The sequence below is a fragment of the Peromyscus eremicus genome, chromosome 19 (genome assembly GCF_949786415.1).
Source record: "Peromyscus eremicus chromosome 19, PerEre_H2_v1, whole genome shotgun sequence".
NCBI lineage: Eukaryota > Metazoa > Chordata > Mammalia > Rodentia > Cricetidae > Peromyscus > Peromyscus eremicus.
The window spans coordinates 14,232,972-14,253,162 of NC_081435.1; the positions used below are offsets into that span (position 1 = coordinate 14,232,972).

The 20,191-nt window shown below is 44.2% G+C and overlaps 2 protein-coding genes and 1 pseudogene across 2 annotated transcripts in view; 2 read left to right on the forward strand and 1 right to left on the reverse strand.

Moving 5' to 3' along the window:
* Elp2 (elongator acetyltransferase complex subunit 2) overlaps window positions 1-17,431 on the forward strand; it is a 38,005-nt gene extending 20,574 nt beyond the window's left edge. The window contains exons 13-22 of the mRNA XM_059245970.1: window positions 136-324; window positions 3,019-3,088; window positions 3,539-3,634; window positions 3,779-3,836; window positions 4,382-4,454; window positions 9,220-9,412; window positions 10,960-11,081; window positions 12,534-12,667; window positions 13,222-13,329; window positions 16,983-17,431. Coding sequence (XP_059101953.1) covers window positions 136-324; window positions 3,019-3,088; window positions 3,539-3,634; window positions 3,779-3,836; window positions 4,382-4,454; window positions 9,220-9,412; window positions 10,960-11,081; window positions 12,534-12,667; window positions 13,222-13,329; window positions 16,983-17,181 — 1,242 coding nt within the window. The 3' untranslated portion in view covers window positions 17,182-17,431. The remainder of the gene's footprint in view (window positions 1-135; window positions 325-3,018; window positions 3,089-3,538; window positions 3,635-3,778; window positions 3,837-4,381; window positions 4,455-9,219; window positions 9,413-10,959; window positions 11,082-12,533; window positions 12,668-13,221; window positions 13,330-16,982) is intronic.
* LOC131896264 (small nucleolar RNA SNORA70) lies at window positions 4,991-5,111 on the forward strand (annotated as a pseudogene).
* A 2,376-nt stretch (window positions 17,432-19,807) lies between the features above and the next one.
* LOC131896124 (large ribosomal subunit protein uL23m-like) lies at window positions 19,808-20,191 on the reverse strand (the record flags this gene model as incomplete). The annotated part of the gene is made up of 1 exon (XM_059246706.1): window positions 19,808-20,191. A coding segment is annotated over one exon (384 nt), but the record flags the coding sequence as incomplete, so codon positions are not given.

A 20,191-nucleotide genomic window follows, 5' to 3' on the forward strand; every position in this document is an offset into this window, starting at 1 on the left:
CCTCCTCAGCCATTAGGAACCTGCAGGCTGGTTACTTGACAGTAGGAAACTTTGCATCCCATATTTTGCTTGTTGAAAAGGACCGATTTTTGAAGCATGCACTCTTTTCATTTTATCTGTTGTGTGTTAACCCAGGTGACTTGGCATGAGATTGCAAGGCCTCAGATACATGGATATGACCTGAAATGTTTAGCGTTGATTGATCGGTTTCAGTTTGTGTCTGGAGCAGATGAAAAAGTTCTTCGTGTTTTTTCTGCTCCTCGGAATTTTGTGGAGACTTTTTCTTCCATTGCAGGGCATCCACTGAGTAACCTGATTTGTGATGTGAGTATTCCTCCAACTGTTTTATTTCAGTCATTTTGTTTCAAATTTCAAAAAGTTTGCTTCAGGCTGTAGATGTAGTGTACAGGTAGAAGAGAATTTCTATCACATGTTTCTGGTTTGATAGACTTTTATGTGAACTGTGGCAGGTAATGATTTAAATATTAACACAGGCTGGAGAGATGGCTCAGCAGTTAAGAGCGTTTGCTGTTCTTGCAGAGGACCTGAGTTGGTTTTCAGCACCCACATGGTGGTTCACAACCATGTATGTAGTGCACATATACACGTGTAGGCTAAACACTCATACACATAAAAATAAATAACTCTACAACAAACGACTAGACACAGATATTTTGTATGACAAATGAGTTTAAGAATAAAGCAGCAATATCACATGTTCACTTTAGACATGGCTGTCATAAGTTGCCTCTGTGGTAAGTGAAGGATCAGCCCAGTCTTGATGAAGATTGCAGTCTTTCTTTAGGGCAGGAGTGGGCGCTGGACTAATGGGTGACCCTAGTGAATCGCTGCTTTTATTTATTCATTTATTTTCGAGATAGTGTTTCATTATGTAGAACAGGCTGGCCTCAGATTCTCAGAGATCCACCTGCCTCTGCCTCCTGAGTGCTGGGTTTAAAGATGTGCACCACCACTCCTGGCCTAATAGCTATACCTTATGACAGGAAAGTTTGTTGTGGAACAAAGAGGTCACCATTTAGAGTAATGCAAATGTTGTTGGTTTTTTTTTTTTTTTAAAGTTACTATGACTTTGTATATGAGTGTCTTGCCTGTACATGTATCTGTGTACTATATGAATCAGTGCCCTCAGAGGCAAGAAGAAGGGGATCTCCTGGGACTAGAGTTACAGATGGTTGTGAGCCACCGTGGAGGTGCTAGGGATAGAACCCAGGTTCTTTGTGGAGAGCAGCTAGTGCTCCCAACCACTAAGCCATTGCTCTAGCCCCAATGAAAATGTTGGTAGGACTTCATTTATATTTCAAGTACATTTTTATTTTTGTTTATTTATACTTGCTTTTTACATAAGATTTGAGCTACTTACAAAAATACATGAATTTGGTTTTAGAATACAGCTTGGGTTACTTAGCATATACATGGCTCATGGTTCTGGCACTGAAGAAAACAAATAACGTAGATTATAAGATTATGAAGTAGGTGGTATATGCCTTTAATCTCAGCACTCAGAAGGCAAAGGCTCGCAGATGTGTATGAGTTCAAGGCTAGCCTGGGCTTTATAGTGAGTTCTAGATCAGCCAAGGCTATGTAACTGTCTCAAAAACCCAAATAAATAAGTAAGTGAGTATAGCATGAATCTTAGAGGTCTTATTAATAAAAACAAACCTGGAGCCAGGTATTGGGGTGAATGCTGGAAGAAAGTAAGTAATGGAAATGAAGTGGGAAGACAGTTGGCTATAGAGAATGGTTCTGCTGCACATAATGTCTGTTTATACTTTATTACTAAGTGTTGGGTCACAGGTAGAAGAGAGAACCAGCAAGCAGGGGAGGTCAGAGCTGTTGGGGCTCCTGGTGGAGTGAAGAGGGAATTGGAGAGTTGAAGGAAAGTTCTGGAGGGCTTCAGGTGGCAGGTACAGTTCATAGTGGTGCTGCTGGAAGAATGCGATGAAAAGCATTTGGAACAGAGCATTGTGTGGGAGCCCAGAGGTCGAGGGAAAGCCAATGGCAGTGTGGGAGAGACAGGCGAGAGCAGAGGGGCGGAAGAGAAGTTGAGCTTCATTTGGTAGTGCCTCATGCCTCAGCTTTCTCAGTCACTGAAGGCAGTTGCTTCTGTTCTGCTGCTGCTGTGAGTGAGAACCAGACCCAGAGGAGCTCAGACTTCATGGGTGGAGGGAGAGCAGGTTCAGGATCTGTCCAGCTCTGGGAAAGGAAGTGGGGTCTCCTGGGATTCCAGGAAAGGTTTAGTTCCAGGCATACTTCGTTCTGTATGCTAGAAAACAGGAACTGTATGGCATCAAGTGACTCACTGATTTTGTTCTCATTCGAGTGTTGTTGGGTAAGCATCAGGATTGCTCTCATTGCCCTTTCCCACAGTGCATAGGATAGCATGCAGCACCTGGCCTCCAGGTGGCCTCTCAGTCAGTTGGTGTTTTAAATTTGTATCGCTCATGTGTCTAGTTCCAGCCTGTGTGTTAAATTGAATTGGTAAACACTCCGCATATGGTTGTATACCATTTCTGATGGTTGGCATTTGGTTCATATGTGAATGTAGGATCTAGGCATAGCATTGTTTCTTCAGTTGATACTAAAGTTCATACTAAAGTTGTAAAGTAGCTTTAAGTTATTTATATATGTATAATAAAAATGACATGACCATGCCTTTCTGGGCTATATCCTCATCTCAGGGGCATCTCTTGACGCTTTCTTGGGGGCGGGGTTCTTGGCCTTGCATTTCAGCCTGCTGTATGGCTGCTGCATTGTGGGGGCTAAAGGATGTCCCTAGGAGAGAATGCCTGGTGGAGGTGGAGTGGTGGTAGGGCCTTCTATTGGAGAAGGATTGTTTGAAGTGGCGTCTGTCAGTTCAGGAGCTGGAAAGATGACAGACAGCCACACAAATCAGGCTCATAACATTCTCAGCATTCATGTACATCACTTTTTTTGTGGTATTTGAGGTGTCAATAAATTTCAGTATCTGAAATGTACATGTCATGCCTTTCATTCTAGCAAGACGAAGCGATTCCCGAAGGTGCCACTGTCCCTGCACTGGGGCTGTCAAATAAAGCTGTCTTTATGGGTAAGGATTTAGTCTCCAAAATTTCTGAACAGCTCTGTGACTTAAAATTGACCGACAGACTTGTGTGCCGTGTACCCAGTGCTCCCTTAGGCCCGTTGTAACATTTTGTCCTAACTGCTCAGTTCACATGCGGGCCACTGACACAGCTGTAGTTCTCACCCAGGATTTCACAGAGCCCTCCAACATTGTGAGCAACTTGAAGGATCAGTTATATATGTATTAAAAAACTTGTAAATAGCTAGGGGAAAGTAAATGGACAGAATCCTTACGGATTTCATTCCTACTTTAGGAGCTAGTTTGGAAAATACTAGAGTAGAAATACTTTTGCAGTCTCATGGACACAGCTCTGAAATACACTATTTGGAAGGGCTGCTGCGCTCTGCTATGTGGCTTTGAGATGTTGTCATTGCAGCTCCACTCATTCATAGTATCCATGTTTCTCTAAAACAGAAGACCTGGCCCCTCAGTGTACTCAAGAGGAGCCGTTCTTAACTAGCCATGTCTTTGGGCAGATCGAGATGACCTTTCAGCCTGCCGTTCTTTCTGGTAAGACATGGTGAAAATACAATTATACAGTCTGTACTCTGGCTGTGGACCTAGAGCTATGGCTTTTACTTTCTATTTGGCTAAAATTAGGAAAAAATAATTGTAGTATTAAAAATTTACTATAAAATTAAAAATATATTGTAGAACCTCCGCCTGAGGATCATCTTCTGCAGAACACATTGTGGCCTGAAGTTCAGAAACTGTAAGTTGAACTGTGTTTCTGGAGGCAGTCATAGCTGGAGGGTCCTCTTATGACTTGACTTTCTCTTCCCCTTCTGCCTACCTACATTGTCCTCCTGCCCAATAGAGCTACATAGGGTCAGAATCAAACCTCACCTGGATTTGTTTTCTTTTTTATGTTTATTATGTTTATTAGTTGGTTGGTGTTCATTTCCCAGATAGAGAGATGGAACATAGTTATGTGCTTCTGTTCTCTCTTCCGCCAGTCATTTTTATCTTTTGGTTCCCACCAGTGTCTTTCCATGGTCAGTTATTGGACTGGCAGGCATTAGACATGAAAACCTGTGTGTTAATCTAATCATTTTGATGAGTTACATTACCTTTCGTTTTTCTCTTGTTTCCTCCTTTTTTCCTTAAATAATTGCCTAGGCAAAATGTGATGTTCTTTAAAGAATTGTGTGTTAGGTTGAGGGAATGATCCTTTTCCATTTAAAATTTTTTGCAGTGTTCATTACCAATAAGTTCATTACCAATACAGAAGATACATGTTTTCCCTTTAAATTACAGGTATGGACACGGCTATGAGATATTTTGTGTTACTGTAAACAATTCAAAGACTCTGCTTGCCTCTGCTTGCAAGGTAGGGCGTTTGTGTGTCTATGTGTGTGTGTTAATTTTACTTGCTCATAGGTAATTGGAGTCATTGGGCTTCTGTAAGTTTGGCAGATACAGGCAGAATCCACATGAAACGAGCCTTTCAGATACCATAGCTTGACATTCTCTTTTCCTCATCTTTCTTTAAAAACATGTGATTATATTTTAAATCTATTGTAGCTACTCATTTATTCTTTTTTTTTTTTTTTTAAGAAAGGAAATCTTTTTTTTTTAAAGATTTATTTATTATGTATACAGTGTTCTGTCTGCACGTATCTCTGCAGGCCAGAAGAGGGCACCAGATCTCCTTACAGATGGTCGTAAGCCACCATGTGGTTGCTGGGAATTGAACTCAGGACCTTTGGAAGAGCAAGCAGTGCTCTTAACCTCTGAGCCATCTTTCCAGCCCTACTCATTTATTCTTAATGTTGATCCTTGAACAGTTTGAGTTTGGGGTGCTGATCCGTATGCACACACTAAAACATTATGCATATGACCTTACATCACTGAAGAAAATGTCCTCTGTAGGCAGTTAAGTGGACCAGGTTTTTTCCTCACAGAAGTTTGCAAGGGCTGCAATAGCACCCTCCTTGGGAGAGTGTAGCCTGTTGCTTGTGTTGTATAAGGGACCTTGGAGACAGTTTGCTAGTGTATCTGTGCATGTTTTGGATCTCATATTGTCCCCAGTCCCGGCTCCAGGCAGGTATGAGGGTGCCTTTGAGAAGCTCCAGAGCACAGTGGCCAGGGGTCATATTGGCCAGGTCATCATGTCTATCTACACCAAGTTGCAGAGTAAAGAACATGGATTGAGACCCTGTGCGGGGCCAAGTTCAAGTTCGCTGGCTGCCAGCAGATCAATGCTGCAAAGAACTGGGGCTTCCACAAGTTTGATGCAGATGATTGTGAAGATGTAGCTGAGACATGGCTCCTCTCTGATGGCTGTGGGGTAATGGACAAGGGCTGGCCCTGCACTGCTGAGGTCCACTGCTGTGCAGAGCCTGCCACCTTCCAGTCATGTTCACTGGTCAATGTCACATCCTGTTCACCTTGAAAGAAAGAAAAGAAAATTCCTCGTCAGCCGTTTGAGGCCTTAGCTCCTAGGAGGGGTACAGCCTTGTGAGTTCCTCCTGCCAACTGTTATTTTTATGAAACATCTTTAAGATAGGAAAGTAATTGTCTTCCAACTTTATTCTTTTATTTTATTTATTGTGTAATTTTAGAATTAGCTTGAAGTATTCTCAGTCTCTTTGATAAGGATGGCAGTGAATCTGTAGATCAGTTTGAGGAGAATTTTTAACAATATCTGAATAATATCCGTCTTTTATGTAAGTCTTTAATTTCTTTTAGGATGGTCTTTTAAAAGTCTTACAGAGTAATTTTAGATTTAAAGAAAAATAGTGATCACTGTCTAAAGTATCTGTACACCTCATCCATTTTTCTCTACTGTTCACATCAGAGTATCTGGAAAGTCTATAGGTTTTGGTGTCTGGTTTTACACACATTTTGTGAGCTATACCCTTTTCCCATATATTTTGTACATTTTTTTGAGACAAGGAAATTCACTTTGTATAGCAGGTTGGCCTTGAACTCACAAAGATCTGCCTGTCTCTGCTTCTCAAGTACAGAGACTGAAGGCATGTGCTGATTGATGTGCCTGGCACATCCGTATGATTTTTAATTTTTGGGGGTTTCTTTTCTTTTTTTTTTGTATTCCTAGAGCCACACCCCACATATTTTCCTTTTGTATATTATTCAACTCAATTTGATACAAGTTTGTTAAGAACTTTATCAAGTACTGCTGTCATGCTCAGTAGGTAAAGGCACCATCAGGTCTGAATTTGATCCCTAGATTCACATGGTAGAAGGAGAGAACCAACTCTTGTAAGCTGTCTTCTGACCTCCATAATGACCCCCTCCCTCTGTACATACACACATACTTGAGAAATTAATATACGTAAAAAAAACCTTAAAGCTGGAAATGATGGTATACATCTGTAATCTCTGCACTTGGGAGGTAGAGACAGGAAGATGAGGAACCCAAGGTCAGCTTCAGCTGTATCTGTAAGGGATTTGAAGCCAGCCTGGGCTACGTGAGACCCTGTCTCAGAAAACTCCAAACAAGCAGCAGCAGCAAACCTATATAGTTTTCTTTGGTTTTGAGGCATGAGCAATTTGAGCCTCATGGAAGTATGCCCCTTTCTACAGCTTTCTTGAGTAGCTTATAAAACTACTTAGTTGTTTTTTTAAGATTTTACTTTATGTGTATGAATGTTTACCTGAAAGTATGTCTGTGTACTACATACATGCATGCCTATGATGGCCAAAAGAAGACATTGGATCTCTTGGTTCTGGAGTTAGAAGCAGTTGTGAACTGTTGTGTGGGTGCTGGGAACTGAATCAGAAGAGCAGCCAGTGTTTTTGACCACTGAGCCATCTTTCCAGCTCCCCCCACAAAATTTTTATAAAACCTTCATAGACTTTCTAGATAGACAACTGATGGAGGTGTTCTTTGTGGGAAAATTTTTAACTATGTGTCTTAGTTGTGTTCTATGGCCAAGTCAGCTCTTACAAAAGAAAGCATTTAATTGAGTCTAGCTTACAGTTTCAGAGGGTTAGTCAGGCCGTTTTCATCGTGGCAGGGAGCTTTCAGCACACAGGCAGACATGGTGTTGGTGGAGAAGCTTGGAGTTCTGCACCTGGATCCACAAGCAGCAGGAAAAGAAAGACACTGGGACTGGCTTGGGCTTCTGAAACTTCAAAGTCCTCCCCCAGTAATACACTTCCTCCAACAAGGCCACATCTCCTAGTCCTTTCAGGTAGTGCCACTCCCTAGTGACCAAACATTCAGATCTGTGAGCCTGTGGGGGCCATTCTCATTCAAACCACTACACTGTGTGTGACTGCTTTAACGGGTGCTGAATACAGCTGTTGAAGTTATACATTTATCCCTTAGCATCGTTTCAGTAGCTGCAGAATCCCCAGTGATGCTGTTTTTTCTATTGCTGTGATAAAAACTATGGCCAAGGCAACTACAGAAGGAAGGGTTTATGTGGGCTTCCAGCTCCAGAGGGTCAGAGTCTGTCGTTGTGGGAAGTGTGTCAGCAGGTAAGCATGGTGGTGGAACAGCTAAGAGTTGACAGTTCACATATCAGACCATAAACCAGAAGCAGAGAAGTGGGGGAGTCTTTTGAAAACTCAGAACTTCCTCCAGTAAGGCCATGCTTCCTAAGCCTCCCCAAACAGTCGCTGAAGACCGAGTAGTCAAACGCCCAGACTGAGGGGCATCTCGTGCAAACCAGCACGGATGCGTCTTTTTATTCTTCCTGCTGGCAGCACCTCTCTTCCCACCGCTTCCTGTCTGTGTCTGTGTCTGTGTGTCCTTCTGTCGTGCAACACAGGGCACCTGGGTTGGTCTGCATCTCTCTTCTGTCCCAGAACCCAGGAACTGGCTCTGCCAGAAGAAGGCATTCATTCCACAGATTTTAATTCAGTTAAAAATACTTTGCAACCTTTTGATCACCTTTGACCTCTTAGCTATTTTTAATGTATTATTTAGTTTCTATAAACAAAATGTTTTCTGGGTATTTTTTCTATTGGTGCTTTTTATTTTCGTTTCACTGTAGTTTCACATTATGACTTGAACCCTTTGAAATCTTATCTTGGTAAACTCTCATGTTCAGTTGAAAAGAGTGTTTATTCTGTTGATAGCATATCCGCAACTGTTAGTCACTGGTTAGTTGAGGGTGATGTTATGATTGTTATGTTCTCAGCTTTCTGGAGTAGAGTTAGAGATCTCTGACTATACTTAGGGTATATTTACCTTTTTCTTTGAATTCGTACTTTATGTGTTTTGAAGCTCCTTTGGTAGGTTTGTTTGTAAACAGTTACAGTGATGTCCTCTTCGTTAGTCTACTTATTTGTTATTATGGAGTGACCCTCTTTCCAGTGATACTGACTCCTTTTTCACCAGTGTAAGACAAATTGCTAAACAGTCTTATAAATAAAAAACCTGGAGCCAGATATTGGGGTTAAAACTGAGAGATCAGAGGAATAGGACAAGCCACAGCCAACCTCACCTTACCAGCCCTCAACCTCCAAAGAAACCTACTTCCTGTATACCCACGTCTATATACCTTTCTGTCCCTGCCATCTCACTTCCTCTTCCCCGCCCAGCTACATCACTTCCTCTTTCTGCCCTGCTCTGTCATTTCCTGTCTGTCTGTACAGACCTCCAGACTGGTTGACTGGTGTTGGAATTTAAGGCGTGTGCCACCACACCTGGCTCTGTTCCCAGTGTGGCCTTGAACTCACAGAGATCTGGATGGATCTTGCCTCCCGAATGCTAGGATTAAATGTGCTACCATTGCCTGACTTCTATGTTTAGTATAGTGGCTGGCTTTTTCCTCTGATCCTCAGATAAGCTTTATTAGGGTGCACAATATATCACCACACACCAGAGTAGAGGCTTCTAAACTGTTACCATGCAGTTAATACACACGACTTGTAAAAAGTTCTAACATTCTCATTATGAAGGGTCCCTGATGAAGCCTATTTTAAATTGCACATTCCTCTACCTTTTCCTAGAACCTAGTCTTTGTGGTTGTGTGTTACTTCCCAGGAGTTTTCTAGAGGCTTTTGTGGCAATACATAGATAAATGCATTAAACAGACAAACAGAAACACCACACTACTTTATTGTGTTCTTTGATTTGTTTCTGCTTCCATGTGTCACTGTCTCATCTTGTCCTGCAGGCAGCTCAGAAGGAACATGCAGCTATCATTCTTTGGAATACAACATCTTGGAAACAATTGCAGAGTCTTGTTTACCACACCTTGACTGTCACACAGATGGCCTTCTCACCTGATGACAAGTTCTTACTGGCTGTTTCCAGAGATCGAACCTGGTCTTTGTGGAAGAGGCAGAGTGTGGCCTCCCCCGAGTTCGGTAAAGCAGCCTGTGTGGTACAGGTTATCAGTAAAGCTGTCACATCCATTTTGTCCACATTTAGCAGCTGTGAGATCAAGAGAAAAGTAACAGGTGGAGACAGCCTCCTGGCTGGGAGGGTTCAGTGCTCTTGGGGACCTGGGGAGCACTCGGCTTTCCTTGTCAGATTTTACTTAAGCCTTTTTTCCCCCTTTTCTTTTAAGATTTATTCTTTTATTACTTATTTGTGTGTGTTTGAGGTGGGGGCACAGACAGATCATTCCTTATGGTGATGTGAAAGTGATAGGCCCATGGTGCAGACTGTATTTCAGAGTTTGAATCTTGATCTCCTGAGTGTGTGATGTGGGTAGTGGACCCACCACTGTCATGCCGAAAGCCACTATTCCACAGCCGACTTGTGTGAGCTGTGATGTTCAGTACACTGGGTGTATTAGTTGCATTTTGACATAACAGTATTTTCAGTTCATGATTGATTTGTCAGGACGTAAAGCCACTGTAAATTCGGAGCATTTGTTTTCCTGTGGTATCACTAGTGAATTCCTAACTTACAGCCTTTCATTTGAAAAGTTGAAGTGCTGGACCTCTGAGCTGGCTCAGCAGGTAAAGCCACTTGCCACCAGCCTGAGGACCAAGTCTAACCACTGGAATGCACGTGTGAAGAGAGAGACCAGCTCTACAAACTGTTCTCTGACAAGCACTGTGTGTGCATGTGCACACATGGCCATACACACCCCTAAATAAATAAATGTTAGAAAGAAACACAAATGAAAAAGTCGAAGTACTATAAATGGTGCAGGTGTTAATTTGTTGTGTCTTCTTGGATTATGGATTGATAAATCTATCCTCTGCTCTCTTCACAAGCAGTTACATGTTCCATATAAAGGTTACTGTTAGGCCTTCTGCTTAAATATTAATGAAAAAAATACGTCTTCCCTTCTCTCTTTGCAGTATTTTCCCCTTAATATGCAAATCTGGCTACTTCTGGAGTACAGTTAAATCACCCCAGACTTCTTTTAGAATCATAAATTAGCCTGTAGTTGAATGCCTGAAAGATTTTTGTTAGTTAGTCACCAGAGAGTAAGGAGGCAACATGAGCCTTGTGCATATGGCCTTGTGGTGAGGGGTAGGTTCCTGGCATTTGCTGTAGAGTGAGTGCAGACTGGGTGAGTGCAGACTGGGTGAATGCAGCATGCATGAGTGCAGACTGGGTGACATGCATGAGTGCAGACTGGGTGACATGCATGAGTGCAGACTGGGTGAGTGCAGCATGCATGAGTGCCGACTGGGTGAGTGCAGCCTGGGTGAGTGCACACTGGGTGAGTGCACACTGGGTGAATGCAGCATGCATGAGTGCAGACTGGGTGAGTGCAGACTGGGTGAGTGCAGCCTGGGTGAGTGCCGACTGGGTGAGTGCAGCATGCATGAGTGCCGACTGGGTGAAGTGGCCCAGGAGTTGATGTTGGCAGTCAGTCAGACCTTGCTGCAGGTTAGAAGAGGAGCTGCTTGTCCTGATTGGGTGTAATGTATGTGTTTGTTCTTTTCCCCAGACCCATTTTTCAGCCTCTTCGCATTCACCAATAAAATCACTTCTGTGCACAGTAGAATCATCTGGTCTTGTGACTGGAGTCCTGATAGCAAGTTTTTCTTCACTGGAAGTCGAGACAAAAAGGTAAATTTTTTTTCAATAAAAGATAAAATAATACTTCTTAAAATGTAAAATGTTTTTGTAGTTCTGTTTAAAAGCACATTATTCTGCCTTTCTGATATGTTTACAAGTTAGTCACGGCTTCCCCATTATATGTGTACACTGAAAGGGTTTCCTTGTTAACTCCACAAATGTATTTCTCTGACACATGAGGAGAGACCTTTTGGTCAGTTACTGTGATCAGACAGTGAAGCAGCTCTTTGTTAAGAGTGAGAAGCCAGGAGTGCAGAGGGCTTGAGACACCACTCCCGACTTCTCATCAGTACTCTGGTGAGAGTGAGCTTTCTCACTTTCCCTGTGGCTGCTGAGCCAGCTCCAACGATGCGGTCCACCGCATCCGTGCTGGGTTCGGGTACAGCACCTTGCTTGGGATTTGTTGGTTTTGGTTTTGGTTTTAATACAGACACTGGAAATCAAACACAGGTTCTCGTGTTTGTGTGGCAAGCCTGTAAAGACTCAGCCATCTCCCCGACTCCCATTTTCCAGCAGTAAAGGTTATGATCTTTTAATTCAGTGACAGAAGAGGGGCAGAACATGGCAGAAGCTTGAAAAACTCAGGATAAGTTAGTCAGCCCTGTGTTTGAACCCACCCTTCCCCTTGTTGCCTGACGACTGCCCCTAGCTCCTGCTTGTCCCTCTGGTGTCCTGTTCTTTGAAACATCTTTTCTGAGTTTCCTAGTCCAGGGCTGGTAGAATGGTGTAGTGTTTCTTCCCTTTCTAGTGAGAACACTCCAGATAACTGAAACAGTGCTAGGTTGGGCCTGGTGACACCAGGTTAAACATGTAAGTGTGGGCCTGCCAGCGGTGGTTCTCACTAGAGAGACTGGCTATTTGTGCCCTTCCTGGTGTTGAGCATGGATCCCCTGCTGGGTGCTGAGGAAGCAGGCTCTTCTGCCTAGCTCTCGGGGATAGCGTGACTAAAACAGACCAACCACACTTGCTGCAGCTTCCCAAAGCCTCTGTTCAGAATCATGCTTTGGTTCTGTGTTTGCAACTTGTCCATTTATTTCCTTCTCCATTTCTTTGTGGCCAGTCAGACAGCCTTGAGCCCTAGGCTCCCAGAGAAGCAGAGTACTGTCAAAGTTCTGTCCTCCTGACAGCCAGGTTGACTGAGCGTTAGGTAGTATAGAAGAGGAGACTGGCTTCTTCTCCAACAAACCTGTTGCAAGTTCTGAGGGTGGTATCTGTAGCCAGGACACGATGGGTGGATTTTAGGGTGTTACAGAACAGACTAGATCACACTTACGCTCTTTGGATACACTTCTGTAGCTGAGATCTCAACCTGTGTCTACTACACAGTGACTTCTTTGTGATGCACAAAAAAATCAGGGCAGAAAGTTTTCATCATCTACTGGAATTTGAATGCACCACTAGAAACCTTGCAGAGAAAGCTTCACAGTGTGATTTATATTGTAGGTGGTCGTCTGGGGTGAGTGTAACTCTAGCGATGACCTCGTGGAGCACAGCATTGGCCCCTGCTCCTCTATCCTGGATGTGGGCAGTTCTGTGACAGCTGTCAGTGTCTGCCCTGTGCTGAACCCAACCCAAAGGTCAGTTTCTTCCGATTTGGTTTTTCAGTAGCATCTCAGTTTTGGTTTGGGTTTGTGGACCCCCTTCAGCATTGCTGCTGCTTTCAAAGTGTTTATGCTTCTGATAAGAATGTCTACATCAGCCGGATGGTGGTGGCGGCCCACGCCTTTAATCCCAGCACTTGGGAGGCAGAGACAGCCAGTTCCAAGACAGCCAGGGCTACACAGAGAAACGCTGTCTCAAAAAAACCAAAACAAAAAAAGATATTTTAAATCTTAGAATTCCAGGATTAGTGGTCAGACGGGCATAGGAGTGAAGGTTCTTCTTCCAGACTATGCACTGTGGCCTTGCTTTCTTTGTCAGAAGCAGCCCAGGAGACCAGAGTTGGTGCAGTCTTCTGGGAAAACACTAGCTTGTTAAGGACAAGTAGACCTTCATGCATCCTCTGCAGAGAGGAGGCTGGGGATACAGCAGAAACAGTGTGGATGATTGAGATACTGTGAAGGACTTAAACAGGTAGAGATCAGAGAAATTCATACTGAACCAGCCTGTGTTCTCCCTCCCTTGAAAACAGATACGTGGTTGCAGTCGGATTAGAGAGTGGGAAGATTTGTTTATTCTCCTGGAAAAAGTCCAATCAAGAAGTCAATGACTGGATCCAGTGTGTAGAAACAAGTTCAAGGTATTTTCTTCCTACTTTGCTTCCATCTGATTAGATAGGAACAGGGGTGTCTTTGATAGCAATTTTTTTTGGCTGTTTTCATGGGGAGGGACAGAAATCTCTGTCTCTGGTACTTAACAGCCAAATAGTATCTCCTAACATGATGTTTGCTAGTATGCTGGAATCAGGTTTTGGCTTTCTCAACTAGATTACTGGTTTCTGTCATACTGCTTTCACAGACATTATCCGTGACTGCCTCACCTTCCCTCTCCTCTCTCCTTCCTCCTTTGCTTTCTAAGACAGGGTCTCTTGTCCCGAGCCTGCTTCCATCTCCTGCGTTCTGGGCTCACAGGCCTGCACCATCACACCCATTTTTCACTGTGGTCCTGGGATGGAACCTAGGGCTTCGAACACTGAGACAAGCATTCTGCCAGCTAAGCTACATCCCCAGTCCCAGCAGAGGTCATTGTAATCTGCCTTTTAGCGCTTGTTCATTGTTTTTAAATGCCTAAGCTTTCAGTAAGTCATGGATATCTGTCTCTCATTTTCTTGGGCTTTTCAATCTTTCCAGTCTGTACTGTCTAAAGAGAATTTCAAATACTTTTCTAAACGCAGTGTCATGGTGAGGGTGAGATTAGAGAGCGCGGGCCTTGCACATCCATGTCTTCTAGAGGAGCTTGTCTGTTAGTGCTCACTGTAACTGTTCAGATATGTGTCTGCCTTGTTCTTGCAGTTGAAGTAGCTTGTGCTCAGCTTGCTACAAAAGGAAGCAGCCCTGACAGTCCATCTTCATCTGACCGTATCCATTCTTGCTCTTGCCCTCCCCTTTCCTTCACTTCCTTCTGTCTTGTCTGTACACGGAGCTCTGCCCCTGGGTTGGTACTCAGACTGCTATCGTGGCCTCAGAGCAGGAAGCCAGTTAGCTTGGGAAGATGTGCAGAGTTCAGGGTTTTCATTTGGCAATTTCTTTCTTTGCTCATGTAATGACAGGGTTTGTAACATGAAAGTAGTTCTGGATTTAGTACATTGTGTTATTTGGATAGCTGATGTTCTGATTACTAAATTTTAACTTTTTGCTGGTAATGCATTCACAGAAATACAAGCAGGACTTTCAGATTGGCCTCCTAAGGGCCATGTCTTGTAATTAACTGATGAATTTTGTGGTGCTGGGAATTCAACCCAAGGCCTTAAACATGTTAGGAAAGTACTTTACCACTGAGCTACATCCTCAGCTCCCCAGATCTCTTTTTATCTTCCCTCTTCCCTCCTTCCCGCTCTTCATGTGGTGTGTGTGTGTGTGTGTGTGTGTGTGTGTGTGTGTGTGTGTCTGTCTGTGTGTCTGTGTTTCTGTGTGTCTGTGTCTGTCTGTCTGTCTGTCTTTGTGAGACAGTCTTACTATATAGGTCTGCTTGGCCTAGAACTTGATGTATAACCCATCCTGGAATTGAACTTACAACCTTTCTCTTGCCTGTTGAGATGAGCACCTGCCTGGTCCTCTGTGTCGTGCATTTCTGTGTGTGTGTGTGTGTGTGTGTGTGTGTGTGTGTGTGTGTGTATGTGTGTGTGCTCATGTGTTCGTGTGTGTTCTAGCATGCTACCATCTCCTTGTACATGTGCAGAGGCCTGAAGAGGATATCAGGTGTACTGTTCTAGTCCTCTCTGTCATAGTCACTTGAAATAGGGTCTCTCATTGAATCTGGAGCTAGGCTGGTGGCCAGCAGTCTAGGAAGACAGGAGTCTACACTCCACACACGGGTTACAGGAGTATGTAGCTAGTCTGGCTTTTTAAATGGGTCCTGTGGATTTAAATTCAGGTGATCCCATTTGTATACTGAGCATTTCTCCAGGTCTCTATCTTTTAAATGTGTTGTGTTGTTAGATTTGATAAAACAAACCAAAAAAAAAACAAAACAAAACAAAAAAAACACCCATCATTTTAAGTAAACAAGTAAGTTCTGTCCTTCAGCGTATATTCGATTGACCACCATTAATGGGATGAGAGAGATGTATTTAAGGAATGCTGTTAGTGGTTGGCCTCTATGATGTTGCTGTCATGAGCACTGCTTTTGGAGCTTCTCTTTCAAGACTGTGTCCCAACCCAACCCCTGATAACTTGTGATATGAGAAAAACCAGTAACAGTGTTTTTTAGTGTTGTTCAGGAGTCTTTGCCTTTTTAAAAATCAGCACCCATGTTTATAGAGCTTGATATTCACAGTAAATCTACCATTTTAATTAGTGTGTCCAAGTGACTCATGGCCACTTTAGTAATCAGATTCCTCCTTACAGAAAGATTGGCTCTCATTGAGTTCAGTCAAGTCATAGTCTGTATAACATGGAAGCATTTCCTCTAGAAAGTTCTCAGAAAACATTGCACACAGCAGCACCATCTTGTGGCTGTTTTTTGTAAGCTGTGACATCTGACATCTCTGGGTTGGACATGATTCCCTGTGCTGAAGCAGAGCAGGCCTGTTAGCATGCCTTGTATGGGGGCACCAGACCTTCAAGGGAGCCTCGGGAGGCCCTCACTCTCTGAAATTATGTAAGGTGAACAGTTGACAGATGTGTAGTTGCCCATCCGTCTCCCAAGCTCTTTTGAGTAAGCCCAGTAAACTCCAGTTCACCGAGCTTGCCTGGGCTGAATCCTGTCTGTGTGCTCTGTCTCAGTGAAAAGACCTTATGTCTCCTGTACCATAAGGCTCATACGCACTCAGGCTGGTTTGTCAATCCCCTTTCTTCAGACTTGCACCTCATTCTTGCCTGCTGACCCGCTGCCCTGTACTTCATTCATTTTGAGCGTGTGTTTACAAATTTGACACGGAAAGTACTGTACTTTCTCCAAGACCCATGGCTAATCGGTTCGGCGGCATTTTAGGACTGCTTTTTGGGGCCCTGTGGGGAACAGGAACCTGTTCCTGTTGAGTTTGTTACCTTGCCCAGGGCCCTGCAGTTAGGTCACCCTGAGAGTGTGGCTCTCACTGTGCAGTTCGCTGAGGGTTTACAGCATCTTTCTTTTACCCAGCATCCATCTCCTGGCAACTGTCAGCAGAACAGAATAAGCTGGGCTCTATTACAAAATGGAAATACGTCCAGTGGTGGTATCTTGAAAGACTAGAATTTAAGGAATTTTACATTTACTTACATGTGTGTTTGTTTTGTGTATGAGCATATACATGAAATGGTGTGAGTGGAGGTTAGAGTCTACTTGGAGGAGTTGGATTCTCACAGGTCCACTGGTTTGTTGGAAGTGCCCTTAACTACTGAGACGTCTTGCTGGCCTCTGAGGCCTTAATAGTCATTTCAGACCAGCACTCAGGAGGCAGAGGCAGGCAGATCTCTGGTTTCCAGAGCAGCTAGGGCTATGCAGAGAAACCCTACCTTAAGAAAACAAAACAAAAAACAAAACAAAGGTCATTTCAGTCATTCTACTGATGCTTGAAACATGTGACAGTTTTGGCAGTGTCATTGGCCAGTGAGGAGGTATTAGTCTGTTTTGAAAGTAAACAGAGGAAGATACTTTCAATATAGAATAAAATTACTGGGGTATTAGACTTCCATCCGTGTTAGAACAGCTGTACGGGCCCCCTGGTTACATCATTGTGAAAGCGCACTTCCAGTGGGGTATTCTGCAGTCATGGCTTGTGCCAACCTTATGATTTCTCTGTCTTGGTTGCAGCCAAAGTCACACACTTGGTGTCAGAAGGCTGTCCTGGAAGAACTGCAGCAGGAGGAACACTCAGCGGAGAGAGAGCACTGAGTGGTTGCAGTTCGCAAGCTGTGGCGAAGATCACACTGTGAAGATTTTCAAGGTTCACCGATGTGTCCTGGCAGACTTCACAAACCGGGGGCACTCCGCCATCCCTGATGCGTCCTAAAATGTCCGTGTGTGAATCGATCCCCTTTCTTTACCTTCATGGTTGAATGAGTTTCCCTATCTGGGTCTCAGTCCCTCCATTATCCTATGAAGGCTCTGGATGCTTTCCCTTGTTATAGTACATCTATAAACCCCCAGAACTCTTATGCATGCTGTTAGAGACAATTAGATGTACCTCTGTGTGTTCCAGATTGAGAACATTTGTTCTTCATGGCTATATTTGTCTGATTTTGCATTATGTTGAGTCTTTAGCTCTCTCGTGTCTGTTTGGTGTTATAACAAAATGCTAGTGGATGGGAACTCAGCATAGAAAAAAACAGGGTTCTGGGAGTTCAAGAGCATGGCCCTGGAATCTGCTTGGTTCTGGTGAGGGCCTTGTGGGTGGGATGACAGTAGTGGGCAATGTGTCTGGAGCAGGGAGATCACATGATGGGACAAGAAGCAAGAGCGTTTGAGGGGAGGTACCACTTTGCTTAAAACTCTCTAATGAGAATGCACTCCCTCTTAAAGGCCTGATCACCAGTCACTAGACCCTGACTCTTACAGGTTCTCCTACTGTCAACATCACCACACTAGACAGTAAGCTTCCAGCAGGTGGACTTCTGGAGTCTACACTCAGACGGTGTGCAAAGCACCTTCTTTGAGATACTTTCTTATTTATCAATTTCTTCAGAGGCTGGGGGTAGAGGAAATAACAGAGAAGCCCAGAGTGTTCAATTTTTATTTTTACACTCCCTCTAAATGAGCACACCACACAGCGTGCAGTCTTGACCTCTTCTTCCTACCAGCTGCCAAGTATTCCAGAACTTGGCTGGCGATTGTAAGCTTGGGCTCAGCCGTTTCCTTCCTTCCCTTAAAGAAAAGCATTGAGATTCTTCTTTTAAAAACTTCAAATGGGGCTGGAGAGATGGCTCAGTGGTTAAGAGCACTGGCTGCTCTTCCAAAGGTCCTGAGTTCAATTCCCAGCAACCACATGGTGGCTCATAGCCATCTATAATGAGATCTGGTGCCCTCTTCTGGCCTGCAGGCAGAACACTGTATACATAATAAATAAATCTTTAAAAAAAATAAAATAAAAGCTTCAAGTATCATTTCCAGATGCAGATAAATTAGGGGCTGGACAATAAGCGACCTGAGTTTAGATGACAGCTAATGTCATGAGAGTGAAGGATGTGCGTCCTCAGGAAGACCGCAGAGGGAAACGAGGGGCAGGAGACATCGGGATGTGGAAGGCCAGTAATAGTGCGAGCTTGGGAGAGGTTTGGGGAAGATGTGGGTCTGCAGATGGCTGCAAGGCTGGGACTCACCACGGCACGAGCATCACTTCGACAGCTGCTTATAAACTGATAACTGGTCCTGATCCTAGAGTTTTGCATTTGTTGGAAGTTGGGAGCCTGAGACGATATTTGAAACAAATTCCAAGGAACACCAGTCCCAATCTCGACAGCACTCCTGTCATACTGTGACCTCAGCCCTCAGCTCTCCCTCCCCACCCCACTCCTGCACCGTACATCCCCATCCGCTGGTGTCAGTTCCAGGGATGTTAGGCCCAGAGAGGAAATCTGCTTCAACCATCCCCAGGTTGTCGGCAGCGGGAAGTTTGCTGCCTTAATCTTAAATGCCCTTTCGTGTCCTGTCCAGTTGAGTTGTTTGTGTGAAAAATGTGCAGTTGGGTTCCGGAGGGTGCTGGGGATGGAAAACAGTGTCCGGCTTGCCTACAGATACAGAGTAACCATCCTTGACTCCTGCTGTCAGAGGGGTATATAAGCCCATGTTGGTACAATAAAGAGAGCTGCTTCCCTGACGAACTGAAACTGGGTGTCTAGAGTGCTGTTTAACCCCGGCGTCCCTCGCCAGATTTCGTGCTCCAGCTTCACGGGTCACGGCTCAGGTGACTGAAACACCCTCAAGCTTCAGAAGCCCTGTGGCACAGCTGGATAGTTGCTTGAGCACACAACTTCAATATCATCAATACCATGTTTTGTATTGATGCCTGCCTGGAGTCTTTAAGCTCTCTGAAGTGTCTTTCTGGGCCAGCCTCGTGCACAACAATGAAGAGTTCAGTTTTTGATTTTTCAGTGCCATTTTGAAAAGCCCATGGAATGGGTAGTATGGTTCTCAAGGCACACATAAGAGTGGGCATGGTGATTCACAACAGGAATCCCAGCGCTTGGGAAGCCTTTTATTTCTGTACTCAGTAACTATGACCTTAGAGTCCACATGGCAAAAGACCTCATGTCCACACAGTAGTTGGAACAGGGAGTTGGTCTGTTGCTGATGGTATCCTGATCATATAGGGGTCCTTATTAATTGTACAGGTTTTCTGGTTCATTGAATCTAGCCCGTCTTCATAATGATGGAACACATTGAGCTACTAGTGAATTTAGACTGCTGTAACAACAGAGGGACTAATGTGCTACATCAGTTGTGGGAGGCCAGCTCCCACTTTTTAAAGGGTTCCTATGAGGAGGAGAGAAAGATAAGAAACTTTTAGATAGAAAGGCAGGATAACTTCAGAAGGACCTTCTGCCTCTTCAAAAGGGCTTTTTTTTTCCCCTCCACAAAGGATTTTTATTTGGGTTTGTCAGAACCACTGTGCTCACTAGGTCTGGGACCCAGCCCCATTATCACAGGTCATAGGCCAAACCAAGAAGGGATACCAGGGCACCCGGGGACTGGGCTCTTTCTTGGGGAAAAAGATCTGGGAAGGTGAAGGTCTGCCCATGGGCCAGCTGCACGTAGGCCATTTTGTAGTCTGGCGTCTTGATCCTTACATTCTTGTAGTTTCTCCTCCTGTTGGAGCCATGCTGCACCCATGTGCGCACTGCAGCCACAGGAATGTTGTAAATTTGCTCCAGGTAATTCCGGAGGTCCACCCTGGTCATCTCCATGGGAATCCGGAATTGCACAGTTTCTTCAGACTGGGCAGTACCAGGCCACACCACCTGGATGAAGTTGGTTCTGAATACACGGAGCTGGGGGCCACCCAGCTGGTAGAGGGGTACAGCACA